The sequence below is a fragment of the Protopterus annectens genome, chromosome 10.part0 (assembly GCF_019279795.1).
Source record: "Protopterus annectens isolate FY-2018-M chromosome 10.part0, PAN1.0, whole genome shotgun sequence".
Taxonomy (NCBI): Eukaryota; Metazoa; Chordata; order Ceratodontiformes; family Protopteridae; genus Protopterus; species Protopterus annectens.
In genome coordinates, this window is record NC_056744.1 from 12,109,625 (window position 1) to 12,136,552 (window position 26,928).

The following is a 26,928-nucleotide window of genomic DNA, read 5'->3' on the forward strand; positions in this document are numbered from 1 at the left end:
GTAGCGATGTGACCCGTTGCAGCGGCAAACTAGATCTGAGTAATGGCAGGGAGGATTGTGGGATATAGCCTGGTCTCGAGCTTCTCTAAGATGCAGAGCTTTGCTATGCGGCCGACTCGGAGCCGAGGATCGGCTCCGAACCCGTGTGTAAGAACAAATGGCGAGAGTGAACACTCTCACATCTTATTCTTTATAAATAAAGGTCTCAAACAGGATCGCCTGAGAATACAACTTTACTTCCTGACATTGGAGACCAAACATCCTCTGCAAACACCCATGTTCCAAATCCAATTCTGCCTTCTCTGACCATTGTGTAAAGGCTTTTGTTCTTTCTGTAGGTTCTTTCTCCTGGCACAATGCTCATTACTGGTCAGAAGCTCCTACACAACATCCAGTCTGTCCTACGTTTCCTAGATGCATCTCTGCCAATTAAAAACTGGACGGCATCTGAATTCTTGTTTACAGCTTAATTTGTCCCCTGTAGTCTTGAAAGGATATGCTCTTCAACAGCAGAGTACATTGCTTTTAATTCTTTAGTCTTTTAAATAAAATTCTAGACCTGCCAAAACCACAAGCACTGTTGGTGATTCCCTGTTGGGTGAGGAAAGTGAATTTGTATTTTTTTTTTTGGTCTAGGAGTTGCATAAACTGACAGAGCTACTTTCTGTTTTACCTGCTCCATTTTGTCTTCCATTTTAAGAAATCTGCTTGGCCTGGTGTTTTAGTTAAATGTGGCAGATAAGACACTTAAATTACCTAGGCTGACATTTTACATGTTTTTTCCCCACTGGTTAAGTGTTTCTTGACTGATACTTAAACAGAGAATTTCTGTCTCTGATAAGACTCTAGGCCTACAAAAACAATATGCACTGTTGGTCACTCCCTGCTGGTTATCTGTCTTTTCTGATAAGACTGAAGGCCTGCAAAAAAATTATAAGTACTCTTGATGACTCCCTGCTGATAATTTTTCTGATCCACCCTTCCACTCCTTGATCTGCTTTTTAAACTTGGTGATTTTAAGCCACGCACCCTTACTGTACATTGAACATTATAAGCTCCTCCCTTTCTACACTGTTGAGTTATTTGCCATTCCTTGTGCTTATTTTGAAAAAAAAAATACATTTTGCCTTTTATTGTCCACTCTATTGATCTACTTCCTTTGACTTCTTTAGCTTGGATAAAGTAGTGTATTTTTTACACTCTAGCAAGCTCTTTTCTGTGTTTTTACATCAAAAGGACTGTGGGTTTTCCATCTAGTGGCAATGGGTAGCAGCCTGGTATGTATAGATTGGGGAATCACACTAGAGATTCCTGCATGTAGTTGTTTTATTGGCTGGAGGGCTTATTAATCAGCATACCTTGTTTTCAGTGCCTTTATAAATAATGCAAAACTGAGGGGCTCTTGGCTCACTTCTTCAAAACAAAATAAGTTTATTGAATAATCACACTTTTATAAGCTGTTTAAAGTACACTGCTGTTATCTTGAATTACTTATTGCTTTTCCTTAAGTTTAAGGTTGTCTGTTGTAACATTTCACGCCAGACATTATTTTACTGTGCTTTTACATTAGGAGGACAGGGATTATTCATATAGTAGCAGTAGGTGTTTACCTGGTCTATCTGATTTGGGAAGCACACAAAAGGGCTCTAAGTGTAGTCATTCTATTTTCCAGAGGGCTGAGTAGTCAGTTTTATGTATTTCCAGTGCTGGTATAAATTTGGCACATTTGCATGGAGCTGCTGGCTGTGCCAGTGTCCTGTGCAGATGCAAACATCTTGAAACACTGATTCGTTTCATTATACACACATTATACTGTGAACGTTTACAGTGCTATTTATTGCTTTTTTGCACTTCTCTAAAGTTTAAAGTTGCATTTTCAAACTGCTTTAAGGGCTGCTGTTCTGCAATGAAATGCATTGTATTTAGTGTTTCTTAGTTAGTATAAGGCATCTTTTTGAGGTTACTTAACACCTGGGGTCCAAACCAGTAATTTTACATTAAGAGGGACAAAGTCTGCACTCTTGGGGCAGGTGAGGGTTGACTTCATCTATCTGAACTGGAAATTGTTGGTAAAATGTTCAAAGTATGCTTACCTGATTAGCCTTAGGGCACAATTAGTGTAAACTTGCTTTTTTCTGATTGTATATAAGCCTCACATTTGCAGGAATTAGACGTTTTGTGCTTACCATAACTTGGTATCTATGTTGTCCATTCATTCTTCCTCAAGACTGGGTTACAAATCCAATCCTCGGATCTGACTTGGCTGCATTTTTACAGACTTGGGTTCCAGCATCAAGCTCCTCCCACTACCCACAATTCTCCACACTGCACTAAACCTCCTCAGATTGAGTTTGTTGCTGACATATTCTTATAAGCTAAAGACATTTAATAAAGAATGGGAGAAAAGGAAAAGGAAATAGCAGTAAATGAGATCTGAGGAGGATGAGTACAGTGTGGAGCATTGTGGGCTGTGGGAGGAGCTCGTGGCTGGAACCCAAGTCTGTAAAAACGTGGCTTTGCCAGATCTGTAACCCATTTGTGAGTAAGAATGAAAAGGACAACATCAGATGCTGCTCTTCACACAGCACTGATTACTGGTGCCTTGTATACATGAAATCACCAGAAGTTGAAATTTTCCAATAAAATTCACATCAGAGCTTTACCTTAGTCCATGTTACTCATGAGACAACTAGTCTGTGTGGTGAGCAGCATTTATACATTTAGTTAGGACTATTTAGGTCTACCATACCTTATTATAGCACTTAGGATTATGTGCCACTCAGAGAGCATCTGGCTTCGCACTGCAAAGCATTGCTGATTAGGGTAGCTAAAGATTACATCAAGTAAGCACCCTTCCCCCATCTGGTTACAAGCACACTCCATTTCTATCCTTTCAAGTACACATTAGGACCTGCATGGATGGGCAATTTCTTACTACTTTTGCATCCAGTTTGGTGGACATGGGCATCCTGAAGCAATGTATTGTCTTACGTACACTGACAACCACTTAATTCTCGGACAGACAAATACAATAAGTGAGAGAGGTAGTTACACATTGATACTGGAGGTTATACTCTCACATACAGACAAAAAAAGCAACAAACAGGTTATCAATGACTCACACACATTACTAACTGCACCTGCAAAGGACCACGTACACAGACACACACATGTGGAGGTTTCCACATGTAACTTACCCAAACCTCAAAGGCCTCTTAGGTGCAGTCCTCAGAAACTGTGCATGCATGCAAACAAGACAATTCTCATCACAACACAAAGCCACATCTCAATGTGTCTCAACTGCCAAGCCCATAAGGCAAAACAATCCACAACCCAATATTTTGGTCATAGGAGACTCCAATGTGAGTCATACTGATGTCTCTTACCAGGCAAGATAATGGTAATGTTACATTTAGTTGCCTGTCAGGGGCCAGGATTTGCCAGATCATGCAAGCACTCAGGTCACTTAACACCCAAGTACCAGTATGACTTGGTCATAGTCCATTTGGACATGAATGACCAGAGATGTACCTCCTTGGACAATATGCAGAGAGACATACTTGACCTCTCAGAATGTGCATCACAGTCAGGTATGGGCCTAGCATTGGACATCGTTCTACCACCTCCAAGGATATTGCTAGAATACCAGCAGAAAATGACAGATTTCAACAATTGGCTTAGCTACTGGTGTCATTCCAAAGGGGTCCAATACTTGTCAGCCTGGGAGGACATGGTTGACAGACCATGCTGCTTTGCCAGGGATGGTCTTCATGTCACCTCTGGGCTTTCAGATATTGGCCAAAACATTATCCACCACTATAGTGCCTTTTTTAGGCACTACCAGACAGACAAACCTTCAAACATAACAAAAGCTACTAAAGACAAGCTAAAGGTGTTACGACTCAATTCTACGAGTTTCAACAAGAAACCTAACCCTGCTAGAATACTGATGTCTGTGCAGTTACTGAAACATGGTTCAAAGCCACAGAAAGCACTCTGGCAGTGCATGGCTATAAAACCCTTCATACATTCCGATCCATTGAATATGAAATAGCAAAAGCCTCTATCTACATAATGGACAAGCACACACCAAAATCAGTCAAACAATATGACATGTTGAGCTACTCCAAGTCCAATTAACCAAAGGAAAAATCCATTACCATACTTTTGTTAGCTACAGATCCCCCATCATGAACCAGGAAATCCATATATCAAAACTGAAGTTAGTATTACTCACTATCCAACCCGATACCATACTCATGGCCGATTTTAACTGCCCTTCCATTTATCGTGAGGCATACATAACCACTAACATGCAGGTCCAAAGACTTTCACTTTGTAAATTCAAATGCCCTGGAGCAGCTAGTCTGCACTCCCACTAGGAGATCAAATATTCTAGATCTGGTGCTCAAAAATATGGGAGATTGCTGCACCCCCCCATGTGATGTCTTCATTAGTAAGATCAGATCACAAACTGGTATCCTTTGATATAAAGGTGAAAATAGACCACCTAACCCCAAAAATGTTAAGAACTTTTCTAAGGTAAATTACCCCCTATTAAGGGATGGCATAATTAGTTTCTAAGCTCCCCCAAATCCAGAAAACACAGAAACTTATGCAGAGGTGTATACAAATGCCCTGTACAAACATATAAACAACAGCATAGAAATGGCAATACCAGGCAAAATAAACCCAGGTCAAACCACAAAAACAAGCCACCCTGGTGGACCCCTGGAATTAATAGGTTGTACAACAAAAGAAAAAAAATCCTGTCCAGAAGTAACAGCGAATGTGCACATCATAGTAAAGAAGTTTCTCATTAGTCTAAACAGGCAAATCAGGGAACTAGTCAAGTCCCTGAAAACAGACTTTGAAGTAAAAATAGCCTCCAAAGCTAAGGGTAACCATAAGGCATTTTTCAGTTATGTCTGTAATCTTAATGGCAACACCCAACAATGTGAGCAATTAGTTGTAGATGGAATCACCTATACTCAGCCAGAAGATACAGTAATGTACATTAACTGTTTGCTCTAAGGAACAGTGTCCCCTCAACTCATCAGTCCATATCAATGATCATTTATCAATGATGGTACAATGACAAGCCACATCAATAATCATCTAACAGCGATTACATAAATGCCCTTCATTTTCCACACACATCTTGCTTCCCTTTCTCACTTTGCCTGTTAGAAACCAAGTAAACAACATAATGACTCACTACTGGATGGAATATTTAATTAATTCTGAATGTAGTTTTGAGGCAAATATTTTTTTTGACAGTCTCCAAAGTAGATAACCAGCAGCATATACCTCCACAATTGGAAGATCAACTGATGATCAGTCTTTTCTTCTCTTTTAATGGCAGATGGTGACAGATTACATACTCTACCATTTATATGAATTTAACATTCCACTTTCTGTTCATTCTTCCCAATTCCCCTTCTTCCGAGAGTACTACAGTATCTCAAACGTCTCTGTATTGTCTCCAACATCCATTCCAAAAGCTCATTCAATTGATCGAAAAACCTCTTCAAGTAGTAGTACTTTCACAAATCCCTGAAATTAGCTACATACATCACCTCTTCATTCCCAGCCTTTCTTATTCAAGCAGACTTCTACACATCTTTCTGCCACAATTTCATATACAGACATGCTTAATCATCCCTTCTGGTCTCTAACAAGAAAAGCCTCAGCTCCACTAATCTGAAATCATATCTTTTCCCTGTGTACCACATACCCTTCTGCTGTCTTTCTTCTGCATTTCTTTCAGCAGCATACTGCCTTATGAACCTAGAAAAATAAAAATATCTCACCCCATGGCATGCATAATTGTAGATAGCACTGAAGGTATGGCTTGGCAAAGCCTAATAAAGCATATTTACTTTCTGCTTCTGGAGTCTATCTCACTGAAGAATCAACCTAGCATTCCATTCTTTGCCACAGCCTTTCCATGCTGCTCCTATTTGTCCAATCCAGTAATGATAATTTCCAAGACCTATTTATACACTCTTCTGCTAATCATTTAATTTAGCATCCACCTTTGTGGCATATCCAGAAACCAGCCTTAGCAGTATCCCAATAGTCACTTTCTTAAAGAGAAACTTCTCTCCCACACCTGCATCTTACACTTCAATCAAGCTACAACCCAATTCTTCCAATTTCTTCAGTTTTCTTATCAACCACTTGCACAATACATACACAAAGACCCTGTTACGTCCACATAAACCATATGCACTGGCACTCCACTGTCATTCTCCTGCATCCAAAGTACAAAAATGGATCAGATTTGATGAACAACTCCTTCTGGCCATGCACACATGTTGGTTATTACCCTAGAGACTGCTATCTTCTAGGACTTATTACTCTTGGGCCAATCTGACTGCAGTTCCTTGGATGCTTCCTGCCTCCCAAAAATAAGACACTGCTGGCAAGCCAGTAAAAAATCATTTTAAGACTTCTGTAAGGAAGGTCATCTGGTTCCTAAGCTTTATCCTTCCACACTGCAAATTGCTCACCTTCCACCCCCCTTTCCTTTCCATCCTAGTCTCCACATCTGTAGCTATCTCCACTACACCCTATCTACACCCCCCAGGATGGTACACTGCCTATTTGTACATCATCTACCATTTTTTCATTAATGCAAAGAAGCATTCCTCATTTTTGTTTGTTCCATGTCTTTTTTGACATTGGTTACATCTTTACGCAGCCTGTACAGATCTATCCCCTTCTTTTTTCTGCAATATGCCTCCAGAAGCCATTTTTTCTTTTATTATGGATCTTGTGTTATGAACACAGCCAGCCTATTTCCTGATACACATATAAATTGTGTCAAAATGACACTGGAAATAAAACTACTATTGTTGCTTATCTATGTCTTGTTTGTTTTACACTATCTAGAAGCATCTGACAAAAAAGTAAACTCAAATCATAGCATAAAAAGAAAGCAGCACTGTTAATAAAAACAGAAATAACACAAAACTCCTGCAGATTAGAATGTGCATTGTTGTGTCAATGTCATGCATCATAAAAATGGTTCCACAGTTTAAATGAAGTAGCAATTTCCAAGATGAATAATACTTCTCTCGACAAAACCTGGAAGTCCATTCCAAAACACTACACAATGGGAAGAAAGTGACTGCAATACAGATGAAGAAAACAGATGAAATGAGCACAACTAAGTGGTGCATTACCTGATATCACTCTGTAGGAAAAGACCTTTGTTTCTCATGTTAGCAGAGCTCCCCAGACAACAAGTCACTTCTCCATAATCCTGCATGATCCTGATCATCTCACACATTGCTAGAAGGAAGCCATAAGAGTAAGGATAAATGGTCATACGTATCTAGAGTTATAAAACAAATACTACTCACCCCACAGAAAAGTAACATTTAACCTTTTATCTTTCAAATCATGACATTTAACCTAATTCACACACAAAACCAACGGGCTGAATTCTAACTTTACAAAGTGCAAATATGTAGCATTCATATAATTAATAAATATTAATTAATATTTGTTTTATTCAGATACAAGATAACATGCCTCAAACAAACTCAACAAGGTATGCCTGAGTGTGTACCTTCTTTCTTGGTGGGTGTGGTCCCCTGAAGTGCTAGCATATGGTTATCACTGATTTCTAAAACAATGCCAGCAGCAATAGCAGTCAGTTGGCCTAAGGGTACAAAGCTATTTAACACTGAAGACAGAAGTGTAGATGGAATTTCTGGGACTGTTACTCCTGTAACATGTTTATACATCAACTGTTATAATGCAGTTTCTACCTCAGACGTTGTCTATTTCTGGACAGTGTAGTTTTTCAGTATAGAGGTGAACATTTGCAAGGTTTAAACCAGTGAGTCTATGAATTACATGCATTATCTCATACTTAGAAAATTAAGTGGAAATTTGTGGCAGCCATGGAACCAAGAAGAAAAATATTCCAATGTGACAGCAAGAACCCTAAAAAAGGACTGGTAGTGGGGAGACAGAAAACAAAGGCAGCAGTAATCAGAGTTGGTGGGATAAAAGGTTATAACAAATAAACTCTTTAGTTGTCAGACTACTTTCTTGCAGTAGCTAAAGGTCAGAAAACAAACTGAACTGATTTTTGTTGTGTGTGCATCCAGAAACACAATCGTAGTATAAAAAAATGCATGTATAAGGGCCCAGTTGCTACTGCACATAACACATATGCAATATGTGAGCATATAGCAGTAGATTTTTAATAATATTGGTTGCAGATTCTGATAATTATTCTGAAACACATTTTCAAATATTACCCAATATACATACTTTTGACAATTTATAGCATGACATCTAGTACGTATTAAAAGATGGTATGTGGAACTTCCACAGTAGAGTACTTACTTTCTGGCGTGCAGTCTGTAAACAGAGGTACAAGTAAAGGCACATTATCAATATTCTGAAGGTGTGGTCTCACTTGATGAATTCCCCTAGGCAGTTTAGCCTATATAAAAGAAAGGCACAAAAGTGAAAAACTTGCCCAGAAGAGGTATATCTCAAACTCAAAATCAGTACATACAAGGATTAGAAGTCTTTTCAGAATGGCTACTATTCTGTTCAAGCACTTAGGCAGCAAAATGTTAAGAAGCTTAAATATAGAAACAGGTAAGAATTAATTCAATTTACTTAAATGAAAACAGAAGATGCACTCATCAATGATTGACTCATGCCAACAGCAGAAGCCCAGTGGGACATCTTGAGACCGACAAAGATTGGATTTATGGGTGTCCGGACATGGACAATAAGTTAAATAATTTAATTTGAGAGGATTACAACAAAATCAATGACCCCCATGCATTTAGATTTTTCAAACATAATGTGTCCTCATACTGATGCTGAAGTGATCCAAACAGCTTTAGGAACAGTTAATGGATTTTGTACTATGGGCTCAGATCACATTCCACGCTCACCTGTAATCAATTTATAAAGCCATTGGATGATATATTCAAGTTTTCACCAAGTGTTACAAACGTAGGGAATCACTAACATTTAATACATAGCATAGTCTTACACTACAAGCCAATAAAGCTAGCATACATCTTGGGTAAACGTTTTTAACAATACCTGCTAAATATATATTAAAAACAATCACACTGCTATGCAGCTTGTAAGGATATGGTACAATGTGGGCTTTTTAATGGCTGTTTAGTATTTACTTACTTTTTAATGAGTTTTAAATTCTGCTAATGGTCAAAACCTATCAGCTCTGGCACTCTGGACCTCAAAGCATCCTTTTATTTACATAGTACTTATTAACCATTTTCAAAACTATAAAGATAAACATTAATAATGGTTTATATTTACTTTCCAATCATTTTTTTTGTAATTAAAAATGTTTCAAGTGTTTACATGGTTAAACCCAGTGTAGCCTTGTCCATAACAGATTTTTTAGGATCAAGATTAGGGTATTTTAGGGTTTCTGAACAGTCTAGTGAGTTTGTGATGCTGCCCATTCATTTTGTACACTTTCAGAATTCTTCTCATTAACTTCATCATGTCAATGCTGAAGGCCTTTTTGGTACAATACTGTGTTATCTTCCACTGTTTGGGTATAGTTGATTGAACTACACCCAGCACCTAATTCACAAACATTCCATGAAGTTTGTTTTTTCCCCTAAAATATCACAACCCATGTACTGCAAGGCATCTCCTAAATATATATTATATTAACAGAATCAAAAACACATGTATATTGTCAAATGTATGATAATTAAATTTGCAGCATTTTGCAGCTACATTCCTTTCTTCCCTAAACATTTTTAATGGAGTTAATGACACCTAACTAATAGCCTTACATGCTGATCCAAAATACATGGCTATTTTTCTGGTACTTTTTTGGACCTGAATAACAGAAGTATGTTAAAAAATAAAAAAAAAGACAGCTGGGTGCAGAAGACCCAGGATTAAAAAATGTGCGCAATCCTGGTAGGTGCACTGGTGCCAGGACTGCAAAAAATGATAGTGTAGACTCCTCAAGACACAGAAACAATCCTACAATAGGGTTAGGCCCAGCACAGAGGGAGGATGGCTCCTCTGTTGCAGAAGGAAGTAGCAGTCCACAAAAATCACAAAAACTGATGAGCCAAAAAAAAAGCCTTAAAGATGACCGAGTGGACTACTGAAGATAAGAAAGAAGTTATGTATTGTTATTATTAAGCAAGAAGCCCAGAATTTCCAGACAGAAGATATACAAAAAGATTGAGAGAGAAATTAGAGGAAATAAAAATACTTCCACAAGAAAAACTGTCAGAAGCTTCAAATAAAATGCGTTCATTAATACAACAGATTTATGAAAAACATTACATAAACCAAGAAATCTTGGGCCGTTTGGAAAAAGAAGCGACTGAGGAAATGCAAAAATATAAATAAAAATCTAGAGGCTTTAAATAATAAATATGGGCATGGGAAAGACAGAGATCTGATATAGTGCAATATTTACGCAGAGGAGAAAGCTAAATCAACACAAAAAAGGCAGCCTCAAAGATATTTGAAGAGAAATACAGCCAAAGGCATCCAGATATGGAAAATTTCAAAATAAAAAAAGATCAGAGAGGGAACACGGAACAGAAGATTAGTAAAGTAGAAGTAAAAAAATAAATAAAAGATGAAGTTATGGAATACTTGCAAAGTGAAGGATTTGGTGCAGAACAAAAATTACATCACAGTATGATGAAATAATGAGTCCTCAAAGTAAGAAGAAACAGGAGGAGAGGGAGACATCTGAAAAAGAAATATGGACATGGGGAAAGAAAGAGAGATTTAATATGCAATACTTATGCAAAGGAGAAAGCAAAACTAATCAATACAAAAAGAGCAGCACCAAAGATATTTGAAGAGAAATACAAGCAAAGGCATCTGGACATGGAAAAATTTACAATACAAAAAATAAGAAAACAAAGAGGAAAAGTAAAAAAAAAGAGGATAAGCAATGGAGAAGTTAGAGAGAGAGAAACTCAGGTTATGGATTACCTGTGAAGTGAAGGAATTAGTGTTGAAAATGTAACTCGGGTAGCATTACAGAAGGATACAGAAATGGCTCCCCAAATTAAGGAGAAACCAGCGGAGTAGGAAACATCTGATCAGCTGCCATATAAAGATATACAGGTACAAATGTTCAGTTGGAGCTGCATAGCAAGGAAAGTGACAAGAAGCAGTGGCAACTCTGACACAGTCAATGTTGTGGGCTGATAGGCCCGTGATTTCCCATATGAAAGAGCAACGAAAGACACAGGATGAAACTGAAGAGAATGTGGCACAGGAAGATGCTCTGGAACTTTCTATAGAATGCCCGTAGGAAATGCCCGTAGGAAATGGAGAACAAAGAATATGGCCTCAGTTTAGAAGAAAATGACCTAAGAGAAGAGTTGCTTGATTTAACAGAAATGGACAGACATATTAAGATCAATGAAAGAAATAGATTACAGTCAATAAAACCCAAAAAGGTTGATAAAACAAGTGAACACGGTAATTAGGATTGTCCACAGAGATTCATGTGATATAACAGAAGTAAATAGGATATATGCCATTGTGCAGCTAAATTAATAACAAATGGTAGTAAGGGAAAGGAAGGAGAGAAATCAAATGTCATCATGGAAATATCGAAGAGAGAAAACTATAAAGCAATAAAGACAAGAAGTGTCACTGTCAAAAGAGTATAGACGAGGGAACAGATCAACAAAAATATTCAAAGACGTGATAAAAGCAATCCACAGTATTAGAGCTGATCAGGATCTATCGTGCACTATTGCAAATAAACTGAAAATATCACAGGCACAAAAATTTAGAAGCTATGCAGATAAATATAAAAGAAAGGTACAAAATATGTGATTTAGTGATAATCCAAAAAAGTTTAATAGAGAATTGGGAAACAAGGCTAAAGGAATTGAAACACCACCAAAAAAAGAAGAAATATCTATATTTTGGAGAAATTTCTATGAAGATCCTGTGGAACACAACAAAGATGTTAAATAGAAGAATTAAAAGAAAGAATAAGAAGTTAAAATGTACAGGATGTGAAATAGGATGAAGTATTGGCCAGAGATATTGAAACAAAGTTAAGAAAAGTTCCTAATTGGAAAACCTCAGGCCCAGATGCAGTATCTAACCTTCTGGCTAAAAGTATTAACATCTTTATATGAAGATTTAGCCAGGAGTAAGAACTATTTATATGCACACCCCCCACAGACACCAGCCTGGTTAACAGTAAGAAAAATAATACTCCTACTTAAGAGCGAACCTGCAAGTTATCCTAAAAACTATAGACCAAGAACTTGCCTTCTGACTACCTACAAACTATACACTGGAATTGATGCCAACAGCATTTATAATCATTTACAAGAAAACTCAATCATAGCAATACAACACAAGGTAACAAAATAAAGTCATATGGGAAAAAAAGGATAATTTATTGTTAAAGTCATAATGGAGAACTGTAGAAAGGGGAAGAATCTAAGTATGGCATGGATAGACTACAAAAAAGCATTCAACAGTCTCCCACATTCATGGATAAAACAGTGCTTAAAAATGTACAAGATACACCCTACTCTAATCAATTACATTACAGCATCCATGAAACAGTGGCAAACCACTCTGCAGCTAAGTCATGATAAAGGACAATTATTATACCAGGGACAGAAATCCAAAGGGGGATATATTCCAGGGTGACTCTGTCTCTGCTGCTTTTTTGTTTTGCCCTTAACCCATTAAGCTGTCTACTTAACAGATTCAGTCATGGCTACAAATTGGCTCCCAGAAAACAAACAAGTGCAAAGACTGCTCACAACTGTACTATGTTCATTGTGTTTTACTGCTGCAGTCCTTACAAAATGGGTTGATTCCCAAAGCCCAGGAAAAAAACAAAAGGGAGGAGGAACACCCACTGTTTAAAGGTTGGTAATGATGCCCTGCAACACTGCAGTGGCAAAACCAGCCCTGGACTTGGAAAACAAGGGTAAATTGTAATGTTTAGTGAAAGTGTGGACAGAAGTCCAGGTAGTTGCTTCTAGAATGTCCCTAGTAGGTACACCTCTTAAAAAAAGCTGCTGAGGTAGAGGCTGCTCTGGTAGAATGGGTCCTAATACTCTGAGGAGGAACCTTGCCATGCTGTAAGTAACAAAAGTGAATACAATGAGCAATCCACTTAGAAATGGTCTGTTTAGAAATAGCTTTGCCCTGAGCTCCAGGAGCAAAACTGACCAACAACTGATCCGACTTTCGAAAAAGTTTAGTCCTGTCCAGGTAAAATCTAACCTGTCTATGCACATCCAGGGAATGCAGTAACCTTTCCCCTTTATTCTGATGATTAGGAAAAAAGGTAGGTAGGTGGATAGACTGGTTAAGAGTCAGGCTAGAAACTACCTTAGGCATAAAGGAGGGATTAGTTCGAAGAAAAACCCGATCCACATGGAAGATGATAAAAGGCTCTACTGCCATTAAGGCCTGCAGCTCAGAAACTCTTTTATCTGAAATAATAACCAAGAGAAATGCAGTTTTCCAGGAGAGAAACTTCAGGTCTGCTGAGGCAGCTGGTTCAAAAGGAGGCAGAGTAAGGTTCTCAAGTACAAAATGAAGATCCCAAGCAGGAGTAGGTGGCCTTCTGGGAGGCTTTAAATTGCTAGCTTTCCTGAGGAACTGTTTCATCAATTTCATCAAGGGATGAGAGAAAATGGGATGCTCAAAGAAACAATGAGCAAAATAGCTTTAGCATGAATCTTGACAGAATACAAGGAAAGTCCACCATTAAGCAAGCCTACCAGAGAGTCAAGAATAAGAGGAAGAGTAGGTTGAGAAGGGTCTTCCCCTCTAGTCTGCATTCAAATGGAAAATCTTTTCCACTTATCTGTGTAAGATTTCCTAGTGCTAGGCCTCCTGGCCTCACAAAGGACCTCAACCACCTGTTTGGAAAGGTTTAAATTATGAGCCAAGCCACCATATGCAGAGTCTGAAGATGAGAATGCAGAATTTCCCCCCCCTCCTGAACCAAGAGATCTGGTATCAGGGGAAGATGCCAAGGCTGAGACTGGAAGAGACAGCAAAGTAGTGGATACCAATGTTGTCTGGGTCAGTCTGGAGCTATGATGATGGCCCTTGTTTTTTCATCCCTTAACTTTAACAACACTCTGGGAAGAGGAGGCAGAGGAGGGAATGCATAGATCGAGAGCTGTGTCCAGGGGAAGGAAAGAGCATCCACTTTCCAAGCTTTGTTGTGAAGATCCCTATTGCAAAAGGTTGGAAGAAGGTGGCTGGTTGGAGATGAGAAGAGATCCACCTGGGGAGTGCCCCAATGCTGCATGATGAGATAGAAGATGGTCTTATTTATTTGCCATTCGTGAGGATCCAGGACCTGCCTGCCTAGGTGTTGAGCCTTCCTGGAAGAAACTGAGCTATCAGATGAATGCCCATGGAAGCTGCTATGAACCATAGTATCATGCTTTGTCTCCATAGGGGGTAAGAGTGAGTCCCTCCCTGCTTTTTGATGTACCACATGATTGTGGTGTCTGTCCTGACCAGAACAGTACCAGGAGAGAGAAGATGCTTGAAAGCCATCAAGGCCTGCTGGACTGCCATCAATTCCTTCAGATTTATGTGAAAATTAATCTGTTGAGAGGTTCAAGTCCCCTGAATGCATCTACCCTCCAGATGTGCTCCCCAAGTGTAGTCCGAGGCATCTGCGGTGAGAGTCTGGCTGGCAGGAGGTGGACAGAAAGGCAGGCGTTTGTTCTGTGCACAGGCCATCGCCCACCAAATGAACTCCGTCTGCAGGCAAGGAATCAGAGGAAGTATCAAGTCTAAATCCTGAGTGTGTTGACACCAAAGGTTTTTGAGGTACCACTGTATTTTCCTCATATCCAGTCTGGCATATGGAATCATCAGAATACATGCAGGAATTGCCTTGCAGAGAGAGCTGGGTCATGCCTGCCAAATTTGTGAAGTAATTCAAAAGATCCATTTGTTTCTCTTGAGGGAGGAATACCATCTGGGCACCTGTGTTCAGGCTCACTCCCAGGAATACAATCTCCCGGGTGGGTACCAATTTTGACTTCTTTTCAATGATGGTGTAGCCCAAAGAGGTGAGAAGGTTCTTTACAAAGCCCAAATCCTTTTGAAGTTGCTCTGGAGAGTTTGCCTGAATAAGACAATTGTCCAAGTAAGGGTAAATTTGAATGTTTCTTTGCCTGCAAAAAGCAATGACTGGAGCCAGGCATTTTGTAAAAACTCTGGGAGCAGTACATAAGCCAAAGGGCAGTGCAGAGAACTGGAAGTGCCTGTTCCCCACCCTGAAGCGAAGGAACTACCTGCAGCTTTCCCTTAATGGGATGGGCAGATAAGCTTCTTTGAGATCCAAAGTCACCGGCCGGGAATCCTTGGCCAGCATTGGCAGCAACTGCTGAAGAGTGAGCATTCTGAATTTGGGAATCACCAGAAAAGTATTTAGAATGGACAAATCCAGAATAGGGCGCCAGGTGCCCCCTTTTATGGGAACCAGGAAAAGTCTTGAAAACCCTGGCCTATCTGTAGTGCAGGAACTGGCTCTATTGCTCCCATATTGCTCCCAGGTTTAGCAAAGAAGAAACTTGTTTTTCTGCTTCTGCCCTTTGATGTGGGGGATATCTGGGTATCCTTGGTGGACAGGGAAGGTGTGAAAGGAGAACTTGTAGCCTTGGGATACTCTTTTGAGCACCGATTTGTCATCTGTGATGGTGAACCAGACTTCTGCAAAAATGGCTAACCTTCCCCCAAAGGAAACCCTGGGCCCACAGAGGCAGGCAGGGAAAGGCCGGAGTCATTGGGAATGCTTGCTTTGGGATGTTTGCTTAGAACTCCCCAATTTTGAAGAGGAAGCATGCCAGTGCTTAGCCTTTTGAGGGGTGGAAGTCTGTCCCCTTGAAGACCTGTAACCCCTAGGCCTAGAGCGATCCTGTTTACTAATTCTTAGAATGGTAATGTCTACTAAAATGAGGAGGCTGAACTTGCAGAAAATTCTTAACAGTTTGCATAGATTTGGCCTTGCCTCCAACTTTTTCAACACCTCTTCTGCTTTGCTACCAAAAAGATTGTCCTTGTGCAAAGGCACATCCAGTAATTTAGATTTGACAGGTTCAGAAAGGGGCTGTTCCCTGAGCCAAGCATGTCTTCTAATGACAGAACTAGTGGCTGCTGCCCCAAGAAGCCTCCAAAGTGTCAAAACCACAATGTAGAGAATGTTTAGTGACAAGAGTGGCAGAATTCAATAAATCTTGCATGTCCTTACTCTCCATCAGGAAAGGAACACCAGCGATTTTAGCCTTAATGGCCTCCAAAGTATGCTGCTGATACTTAAGCATATGAAAAAGACAATTAACAGACCTAATAGCCAGGGTGGAAGAAGTATAAACCTTTTTACCCCATCTATCTAAGGCCCTAGATTCCCTGTCAGAATGAACAGGATTTTTAGCAACCGTGGCTTTAACACCCTAAGGGCCCTGAGAAATAAACTCTGGATCAGCAGTAGGATTCTTGAAAAGGAACTGATGAGAATCAGGAACTCTATAATACCTGTCATGCTTTCTGGGAGCAGGAGTAACAGAATTAGGAGTCAAAGAATTCTCCATGAAAACATCATCAACAACTTCCAAAACCGGAGGGATAGCCAAAGAAATCCAAGAATTCCCTAATCTGTTTCTTAGACTGAGGGTAGTCCTGACTTTCCCATTTGAAATGTTCCCTAAGAGTATTCAGAGTATCTCTAAAAGAAAACTCTTCTGGAGGGAAGGCAGAACGGATGGAGTCTTCTATATCAGAATCCTCAAAACCAGAAAAAAGTTGAGAGTTTCCCTCTTCAAAAGTAGAGTTGCTGGAAACCTGAGAGTCTGAGGCAGACAAAATAATTCCCTAGCCCTCTTAGGAGGAGGAGGCTGAGAGCCCCTGATAAGAGTCAAGAGATCACTAGCCATTTTAATCATCTGAGACTAAGGCATTTGAGGGGACACCGGCGCCTGCTTTGGAGTAGATTTTTGGCTGGAAGGCCTGCTAGAAAGCCGGAGGGACTCAGGAGGCCTAGCCACCGTGGTAGTCTGAATCAAGGTCGTCTGTCTGGATCTGGTTTCCGGGCAGAGGAAAGAGGCCTCAGAAGCCGGCACCTGCATAGCTGCTCCGGATCTGACTGGCAGAGGGTCAGAAGATGAAGTGGAAGCCTGCGGTATGGAGAACTCAGAATAGGCCTCCACAGACACCTGCTGCTGAACATCTGCGGACTGCAGAGGCACAGAAAGTGCCTCACTGACTACCGCTGGGCTGACAACCAACTTAAGAGGGATGTCATCGGCTAATTTGACCCTAAGCCTGTCACGGTCCTTTATCCTTGTGCTTCTTAGGAACATCTGAAGTCGGGAGATCAGAAGATGCCATACCGACGAACTTAGGCCAAACTCCAAAATACTTGAACAAAATCCTAACTCTACGGCGTATGGTACGCGGGTTGAAAGAAGCAGAGTGAACACAATTAGGGACATCGTGCTCAAGGCCCAAACAAGTAATAACAACAGGAGTGAAAATCATGGTGCAGAATTTGTTTTCTACAGGCAAGATAGTTATTAACTTACTCTGACATTCGTTAAAGCAAGAAAAGAGGGTCCCCAATGGGGTACTTATCTGAGAATCTCTTCAACTAAGCAGTCGGAATACAAAAAAGAAGGTACTCGGCCGACTGGCACTCGTGCAAAATGCTTCTGCTTCGGGCTCTGCGGTAAGAAAGACTGAGGAAATGGCATTGGCTGCCTTCCTTTGTACCTGACGTCAGGCCTAAACTGAAGGCAGCCGACATCATACACCAAGGACTTTTGTACTCTGGCCGACTGTGGGCTATCGGGAGCCGGATAAACCATTTTGTAAGGACTGCAACAGTGAAACACAATGAACATCAACAGTTCTTATAAAAAAAGAATTTACAATACTACTTAGTTTACCGATACATGTCTAACTCTGTACCAATTGCAGGAGTTGTCATTACTGGGCACATTGTGGGTGCTACAAAGAGCACTAACATCAAAGACTGAAACAATATTAATTTCATGAACTTAAACATAGGAATGGGGTCCATTTCTGCCATGATATTAAAAACCCAAAAGAGTTGGAAAAATTAAAAAAAGAGCATAACAGAAGGGAATTGTTCATTCTTTACCACCTGACATCAGTCCTAGCTGATTGCTTCAAGTGGAAAAGTATCACTAACTTATTAGTCAGACATCTGCAAAAAACTTGTATAAAAACTAGTATTCCAGTTGCAACAAGGATTTATAAGGGGTAACAAGGGAGTGGCGCTATTGCTTTTGTGTCCAGGTATGGTCCAACTCTGTAGACACAAACATCATAATATTCTTATGGTAGCTCTATTTTTGGAGTTACAGAAGGCCTCTCAGCAGACCCTTTTATGTGAGCCTTTGGCATCTAATGCACGTCTGTGAGCAAATATAAAGTCCTGTACAAGCAGCCATTAGCATATGTTATAGCAAATGGCATCTCCTCAACCCCCACCCCCCTGCCTGCTGACAAGAGATAACAGGGATGCCCATCACAACCCATACCTTTCACCCTCTCTATCAAGAAACTTGCAGCTCACTTGCAGCAGTATTTATCCTCCACAGAGTATCCCTATGGAGTATGGTATGGTCTACACTTCTACATAGTTGTGGATGACAGAGTGCCATGTCTGGCAGATCTAATACACATTTTACCATAGGTCTTAAGGACCCTAGAAAATTCTGGCAGAATATCTGGTCTAAAATGAAAATTACAAAATCCATCATGTTTCCTCTAGACAATTTAGTTAAATATCTGCTACTAATGCACCCACCAGATGTCCCTCAGCAAACTTAACAACTCATGTATATATGGCTTTATTTTAAGCTCACTAACTTCTTGGTGATTAATAGTATTCCCTTATTGATGCAGCTCAGACAATCTCAAAATGGTAAGGGTTCAAATTTTCCTTTTAAAAGAAGGTGGCTGTAATCAAAACAGTTTATCTTCAAAAATAAAAATTGGCCTCAGTTACACAGCTCTACCTATCCCCAATAAGATTTTCTCCTCTTCTCTTCATGAAAGGATCATTCTCAGACAGTTGTAAGGAAGAAATTATTTCTTCATGCAGTGGAAAGGTTTGCCAGATCTGCACACACAATCTGTGGCAGCAGTCATCTGCCACTTTAAACATGTTAGAACTTAACCTCACCTATTGCTGCTAATCCCAAAAATAGAAGTTAGGAACAGTCTGATGGGAAAGAAGCAGAGAATTTGGATCTAGATGGTATAGAAGATAAAATTAAGAAAGAAATGATGTTACCAAACTCTAGATGCAAGTGTACTGGTTGGCAAGTGCTTATGTACAGGAAAATCAGAGGGAATCTCATCTCATTGTTCTTGATAAACTGACACTGAAGGACCAGGTTCAGCCCTTGGCAAGAGCTCTTATTTTCATCTGAAGAATATAGCTCACAACACAGCAGATGTCATACTATACATCTTCAAACATTGGGATGGGGATTAATGCTCTGGTTCAGATTCTGGTCAATTACAGCAATACTCTATCTTGGGATATCAGATAATGGTCTGTTCTGGCTGCAGTGGGTGCAAAACTCCACAGCAAAGCTGTTGACTGGCAAACTTGAGACGTGTCATATCATACCATACCAATGATGTGTGCCAACTACAGCCAGATGTGTACTTAAGATTCTCTTCCTCCCTTTCCGTGCCCTAAGTGACCAGGTTTCTGCTTAATTGAAAGAGATTTTGACAGGTCACTGAAGTCAACAAGTGAAAGGTTGATAGCCGTTTCAAGGGTCTTACATGAGATATCAGGAAGGATTTATTTGTGTACATTCCCACAGTCCTCTGGAATCCGCTATGTTCCCTGGAGTGTAACCTGGACTCCGCTTTTACAAGGCTCCTTATTCAGAAGTCTCTAATGTGATCCCAGCAAAGGCAACTCTTCTGAATGGGGGAGGTGGGGTTAAGATAATTATTTACTTACTCCTCCTGCACTAACTGAATAGTATTTGATGGTACATGTTAGCACTCATATTTTTTTTTAATAGAAAATGCTTAGGTTTAAGCACTTAAATTTATTGTGATCGAAAAGTATTTAAGCATCATGTTGAAAAGTAAGTAGGCTTAATAAACAGTGTTAACAAAATCAAACAATAATGGACTAGTACACAAACTCAGTAAAACAGGTTGAACTGAAACACATTTCTAGTCAGTAGGCACCTATTGCAAACATCTGAAGGGTAGGAAATTAGGCAGGCTTGTAATGCTTAAGACTAATCAGTGGGGTCATTAAAAACGTTAGCCATCTAAAAACCAAAACTATGCAAAAAGCAAACAAATATCCAAATTAAACATTACAACTTAAATAATCAATAAGTGCTAATATAGAACAATAACTACACTTACAAAAATCAGAAGGTTAGGATGAGCACGAAAAGTGGCTACAAGTAGCTGAGACTCATGCCTACAGAATAAAAGTCCCACTGTAAAAGTGTGAGAAGTAAACGTTCCAAAACAGCTGCAACTGACACTGTCCACATGATACAAAAGTATGTAAAATGGAGCACACAAAACAATCCAAAAAAAGGCAACTGAAGGTTAAATTAGTAGGTATTTAGATCAATAACTCCAAAGTGGAATCACATGCAGTGGCCAGTATGAGAAGGCAACTAAAACAAACTCCTAAGGAGATACCCTCAAAAACTGAACAGGTAAGGGCAGTTTTAAACACAAAAGCCCCCTTGCCAGTTTGCTGACTTGTCACATCAAGAACACAGGTTGAACAATAACCCATGTAAAAACAGGAGTTGCATAGTAATAAAAGTAGATGTGCTCAACAAGACAAACAGCCCAGCAAATGGGACCTTCAACAACTGACAGTAGTGTACATATAATAAATGGAATGCTTCCAAGATATGAAGAAAAAGCAAGAAATAGCAGTCATAACAACACAATGTAGGGTCAGGTTCAATTAAAATACCTGATGTAAATGACGCACAGGGCTGTCACGACACAAACACTAACATGTTTAATAAAATGAAAAGATGGTGAAAATAATCTTTTTGTTCCCCCAAAATACAGTTAACAGAATTGAACGTGTGTATATTAGCACCGCAATTGGAGATGTAAAGCCATAGTACATGTAGGACACAGCCAATTAAAGTTGGATGAAACAATGACACTTGCAAAAACTGAACCAATGCTCTGAAATGCACAGTAATATACTCATAGACATTAGAGATTTAGTTTTAGACTGCACCAGATTGTACAAACTGTCTAATTTGATTCATGTGAGTTATTTGACATTTAAAAATTTGTGACAGAATTGCACCGAGGAATGACATTCTTGTCAGACATGATTAGCCCTTATAACCACGCCAATAAGCAATGCAGACCTGCATTACACAGCTGTATTACAATACATCTTTTATCTCACTCCCTCGAATGGAGCTCTGGAAATTTGCACTGTAACTTCCAATGGGCGGAGTCTAAACTTTTTGATAGAATCAGATTATATCCTCAAATTTCAAACAAATGTTCACATCTCTAAAACCATAAGGGCTACTAACTAAATGTAAATGGCAAACTCTTCTGCACAAACTATTTTATAGTGGTAGTATTCCTTAAGTTCCAGATCTTAGACCAGACTGTGTAAATCACAGTAAATGTAGCAACTGTTAAGTTTGCAATATTTTGTAAACAACTTAATACCTTGTCAAACCACTCAAGTTATACAAATACTGTCAAGCAGCATTTTGTTCATCCAGCTGACAGCTTTCATATGAGGCTAAGCAATTCTGTTTGTGCTATGTGGCTGCTGAGATATTTAGAAAAATATGATACTTATGGCAATATAAATAAGTATTATATTAACAGCAATTATGTCTCTAACTGCAGTAGACCAAGGTCAAATCTGTAAGCTTTAAGATGAAATCTTACAATACTTTGAATGTAGCATGGTTTTGAATTAATGCAAATATGAGCAAGCAATATTTGACCCCTAGAGATGTCAGTAGGCTATAACTGCAGAAACACCTAGAGGTGTCTCATGGCTGTAATGGTTTTTATCAAAACAGAAATCTTCAATTAAGGCAAGTAAGTGTCTAGAACATTTCCAAGGTCAGATCTTGTCTTGAATTCACATACTAAGCTATTTATTTTATTGATCTTTTTTTTTTTTTTAACTGGGTAGGTGGGCTGGTCTGTAGTCTCTTACTGGCCATGACCTGGGGCCACTAAGTTAAGTTGATATTATCCTCAACTAAAGAAACTTCTATCTACTATAAACAGAAAAACATATAAAGGGAAGACAGATAAGTAATAAACAAAAGCAACCAGATGTTATACAAATCAGACAGATACAGCAACGGTGAGTAAAACATGCAAAAGATAGTCAGAGAGTAAAAACAAGCAAAATGTGGTTCTGATTCTATCACAGAGCAAATTCATTAGGTTATATGCACAGCACACAGATGCACTGTTTTTCAGTCTTTCCAGTTTATCTAGTCTCTCTGAAGCACCTGAATTTCTACTGTGAAAACAAGTGTTCATGTATTCTTATCTGACATTCAATCATCATCTGTGGAGCTAAATCTCTACACACAGTTTATTCCAATACAGATAAAGAAGATACTCATTGTATACCCTTCATAAGGGATGCCAGCAACAATTTGCTTACCAGGTCAAAGAACATCAAAAGCAGGTGGAAGGAGTTTTTCCAGCAGCGTCAGAATGAAGAAAACTTCACAAAAGCTGTACTGCCTAGACTAAAACCGGAAGAAAAATCCATTCTAGAAAAATTAAGAACAATACTAAGGAAAATGAAGTCAGGGAAAGCAGCAGGCTCAGATGTGGTCATGGCAGAATTGATCAAGATGTTGTTAATAGTTCGGGAAAAAAAAGATAAGATGTTGTGCAAGTTAGGAGAAAAACTGTTATTGAGCGCACTCATAGCAATATGGAGAGAAAGGCGCATCCCAGACGACCAAAGAATAAACACTTCATGCCAGTGCACAAGAACAAAGGGGACATTCACAACTGTTGGCATTATAGAGGTAGTAAACTCATCTCACAGTGCATGAAAGTGCTGGAGAAAGTAATAAATGACTACACAGAGTAGTAGATAGTAAGATATGAAACAGGTAGCTTGGATTCAGATCATGATACAGCACAACCGCCCGATGTTTACAGCAATACAGACACTGGAGAACTAGGTAAAGATGAGGAAACGGTCCAGCTGGGCATTCTTAAGACTTGGAGAAAAGCATATTACAAGGTCCCAGTAAAGCTCCTTTAGGCAGGCCTGTAATGGTTCAAAGCCCTGGAAATATTGGTAGAATTAGTGCAGGCTCAACATGTGAAAAATAAGAGGCAAGTGATTTCGATATTTTAGCAGTGATTCAAAAGACACAATGACACAAGTGCAAACAGTGACTGGACTCAGAGGTGTTACCAGTGGGAGTGGGTGTGCATCAGGGATCAGCACTGAGCCCACTACATTAACAAACAGTTTGGAAAGGACAGATCAACAAAGCCGCTGTATGCAGATGTGACATTACAAGTACATTATGAACATGAACTTCAGCAAATGACAGGGGGAATGGAATGCAAAACCAAAAGCAAATGAGATGAAATTGAGTACAGACAAAATAGCTGTCATGGCAGCAAAAGGTGGAAATCAGAAGTTGAAAATTGAGACAGAAGGGAAAATATAACAGAACATGTTAACAGCTTCAAGTATCTTGGAGGGGTGGCTGAGGATAAGAGAAGTCTGAATTGAGGTCAATGCTATAATCAGAGGGGCTATAGCCAACTGGCATAGTGTATTTGGGTAGCGTGAGACAGAAGAATGCCAAAGAAGCTGAAAAGTAATGTTTACAAACTGTGATGTGATCAGTACAACTGTATGGTACAGAAACCTGAGCAGTGAAGCCACAGCAATTCAGGATGCTAGAGGTGATGAAGTGACTGAGATGAATGGTGGGAAGCACACAGTGGGAGACATGAAGAAATGCGGACAAAATAGAAGAAAAAGTAGCTTGAATTGCAGAGAAGGTCAAAGAGAATGGATTACAATGGTTCAGAGGCACATATCCAGGAAAGCAGAAGATAACTTGGGACAGCAGGAAGACGGCAAAAGGAAGTGAGGACATCCAGCAAAGCGATGGATAGACTGTATACAAGAAAACCTTGCAACTGTCATACAAAATGAGCATGCCACATGAAACAGACAGAACAACACAGTCAAAGAAGCTTTCGAATCACTGCTAAAAAATATCAAAATCGCTTACCTCTCATTTTTCACATGCTGAGGTATGTCAACATGTGAGTGACACTGAACTGAGAGAGATGGAGACAGTTGATATGACACCCAACCCCGTAAGTAGAGAATGGAGAAAAAAAGCTGGATGATGATGAATATGATGACTATCTGGGTAAGACAGCTCTGAGAATGGTAACCTGAAGAACCACTGTGGGATGTGTTAACACTGCTAAAACTCCAGACTGGCCATGCATATAATGGGGATGCTGTTTCACCTGCCTTGTACTTTGAATACTTTTCTTGTGCAGTGCTGTAACACTCATGTTGCACCATGCAAAATTTATTTCAACTTGGGCTTTTAAGGAATGCAAAATCATACACTATGGACCACTCTTTATGTTGTCTACCTACTTTAAGGTTAAATATTTACTGCGGAGTAAATCTGCTCCACAAGTTAAACATTTGGGCATTATACTTACTTTTTACTGTACTTAGATTTGAGATCATATCAGCAAAAAGTGATGATAATAGCAACCATTTACTTAAGTCTGTTATGTATTGGTATACTGTAGCAGATAATGTATTACTTACCCATCCATACCTCTCGACCTTTCTTTATCAAAATATGCAACAAATGGGTAGGTGGGCTATACAACATGAGAATGGAAATGAATGTTAAACACAGCAAAATGAAAGGTTCAGTGTTTGTGGCCTACAGAGTATCAAATTATAACTTAATTTGCTAAAATATCAACAGTGTGCTTAAAATCACCTTCTTCCAACTTTTTTTAAGAACTAAAATGAGTGACATACCTCAACATGTGAAAAATGCGAGGTAAGCAATTTTGATATTTTAGCAGTGATTCGAAAGCTTTGTTGACTATATTATTCTGTCTCTTCCAGGTGGGCATGCTACTTTTGGCTAGCTGCCAACTATTTGCCTCTTCATTGCTGCTGTTGGCATTCCCTCCTTTTATTTGTACACCAGTCCTAAGTTTGCACCTTTTGGACTTCTACTAGATAGTCCATATTTTTTTTTTACTGTTCACTTATTGTTTTATCAGTGTTCCAAGTCAGCAATGTAATGTTTTTGTGAACCACTTTCTGTTTGCATTTTCATTCATATTTAATTCTATAAGTGTAAACTGATTTTTATTTTCTAAGATGATTAACATGCGATGGGAAAACTTTTTTGAAGTTTCAAGACAGAGTATTCTTGAAGTGCCATTGCTTAGTAGCTAACTTACAGCTGACGTCTCTCTGTTGGACTCGTACTTTTATTTATTTCACATTTGTTAACTGGGTTGGTCCAGCTGAGTTACAGTGGAGACCCGAGGAGAAAAGCTCCAATAATGTCTAAGCAATAAAAAGTAAAAGAAACATTATACATAAGACAAAATAAGAGTACACACTGAAATGCCAGTATAATATAAACATACAGTTTAGTCACAGTGCTGAAAAGCTAGCATGTTCTAATATTTACAAGAAGTAGAAGCAATGCTAAGACATTTCCTCAGCAGAGGTTGTAGAATGTGAATAGACACAGGTATACGGCAGGTTAAGTGGGGTGACTGGAGTGACAGATCTTAAGTTAAGCAGGTGATCTTTTAGTGTCTTTTTACAGTTATTGGCATGAGTAATACTTCTGATATGTAATGGGAGTTTGTTCCAGCTATGAGAGATGGTGTATTTATAAAGGTTTTTGCCAATATTTTTGCAGGGTTTATAGGTCAGTAGTAAGAGCTGGTTGGAACTATGAAGAGGACGATTGGGGGTGTAATAGGACAGAAGTTTGGAAAGTGATGGGCAGGTAGTGGGGTTATTGAGAAGGTAGTGAGCAGTTTGGAGTTGAGTGAGAGTAAGTTGAAGTGGGAGTTCAAGCCAGTGAAGTTTCTGTAGGGCCAGGCAGTGGTGAGAGGAGTGGGGATGATTTACAGCAAATCTAGCAACTTTATTGCATGCTGATTCAAGTTTGTGAATAAGGGAAGACTGTAGGCTAGTCAGGGTAGGGGAGGCATAGAGTAGGGTGGGTAGTAAGAAAGTTCGAACAAGGGCACCTTTGGATTCTGCACTAAGGTATTTTTTATTTCTGTAAAGTAGGCCTAATTCTTGGTGGGTTTTTTGATGCTTTCTTGGACATGTAGGTCAAATTTTAGCTCATCAATAATGGTGCTGAAGAGTTTAGTTTGTGTTTCAACTTCATACTGATAGGAAAAGCTCTGTCAAACATCATGTCTTGCCAGTATGGTTTATCTAACCAAATCCATTGTTTGACAGAAAGTACTTATTGAACATCTAACTATAGAAAGCATTTCTTTTAGTACAGTGTGATTCTGCCTTCTGTGTTGTAAGGGAAAAATTGCTTGAGAAGGCAGTGACATACATGCTATTGTAAATTTACGTACAAGCTGCTATAATAAAATAAAAGTAAAACTTAACTGTCATGCTTGTCTCTAACTCATCCACAAGAATGCACAATGCATGCCAAGTAGGGCTCCAAATACCCCTAATTTTTCAGGGGTTCTATCTCCGATTCACTCCTCCACTCTTTAGGATAAGACTATGCTTACTGTTTGCTCTGAATGAGTACTTTTTTGCTAATGAGGGACACCATCACAGTT

The 26,928-nt window shown here is 39.3% G+C and overlaps 1 protein-coding gene across 2 annotated transcripts in view; it reads right to left on the reverse strand.

The window, feature by feature from the left end:
* Positions 1–26,928, reverse strand: part of TMEM94 (transmembrane protein 94) — a 2,655,014-nt gene that overhangs the window by 690,370 nt on the left and 1,937,716 nt on the right. For both annotated transcript variants that reach the window (XM_044084945.1, XM_044084944.1), the window contains 2 exons: positions 8,368–8,467; positions 7,191–7,299 (listed from right to left, as the gene is read on the reverse strand). In XM_044084945.1, coding sequence (XP_043940880.1) covers positions 7,191–7,299; positions 8,368–8,467 — 209 coding nt within the window. The remainder of the gene's footprint in view (positions 1–7,190; positions 7,300–8,367; positions 8,468–26,928) is intronic.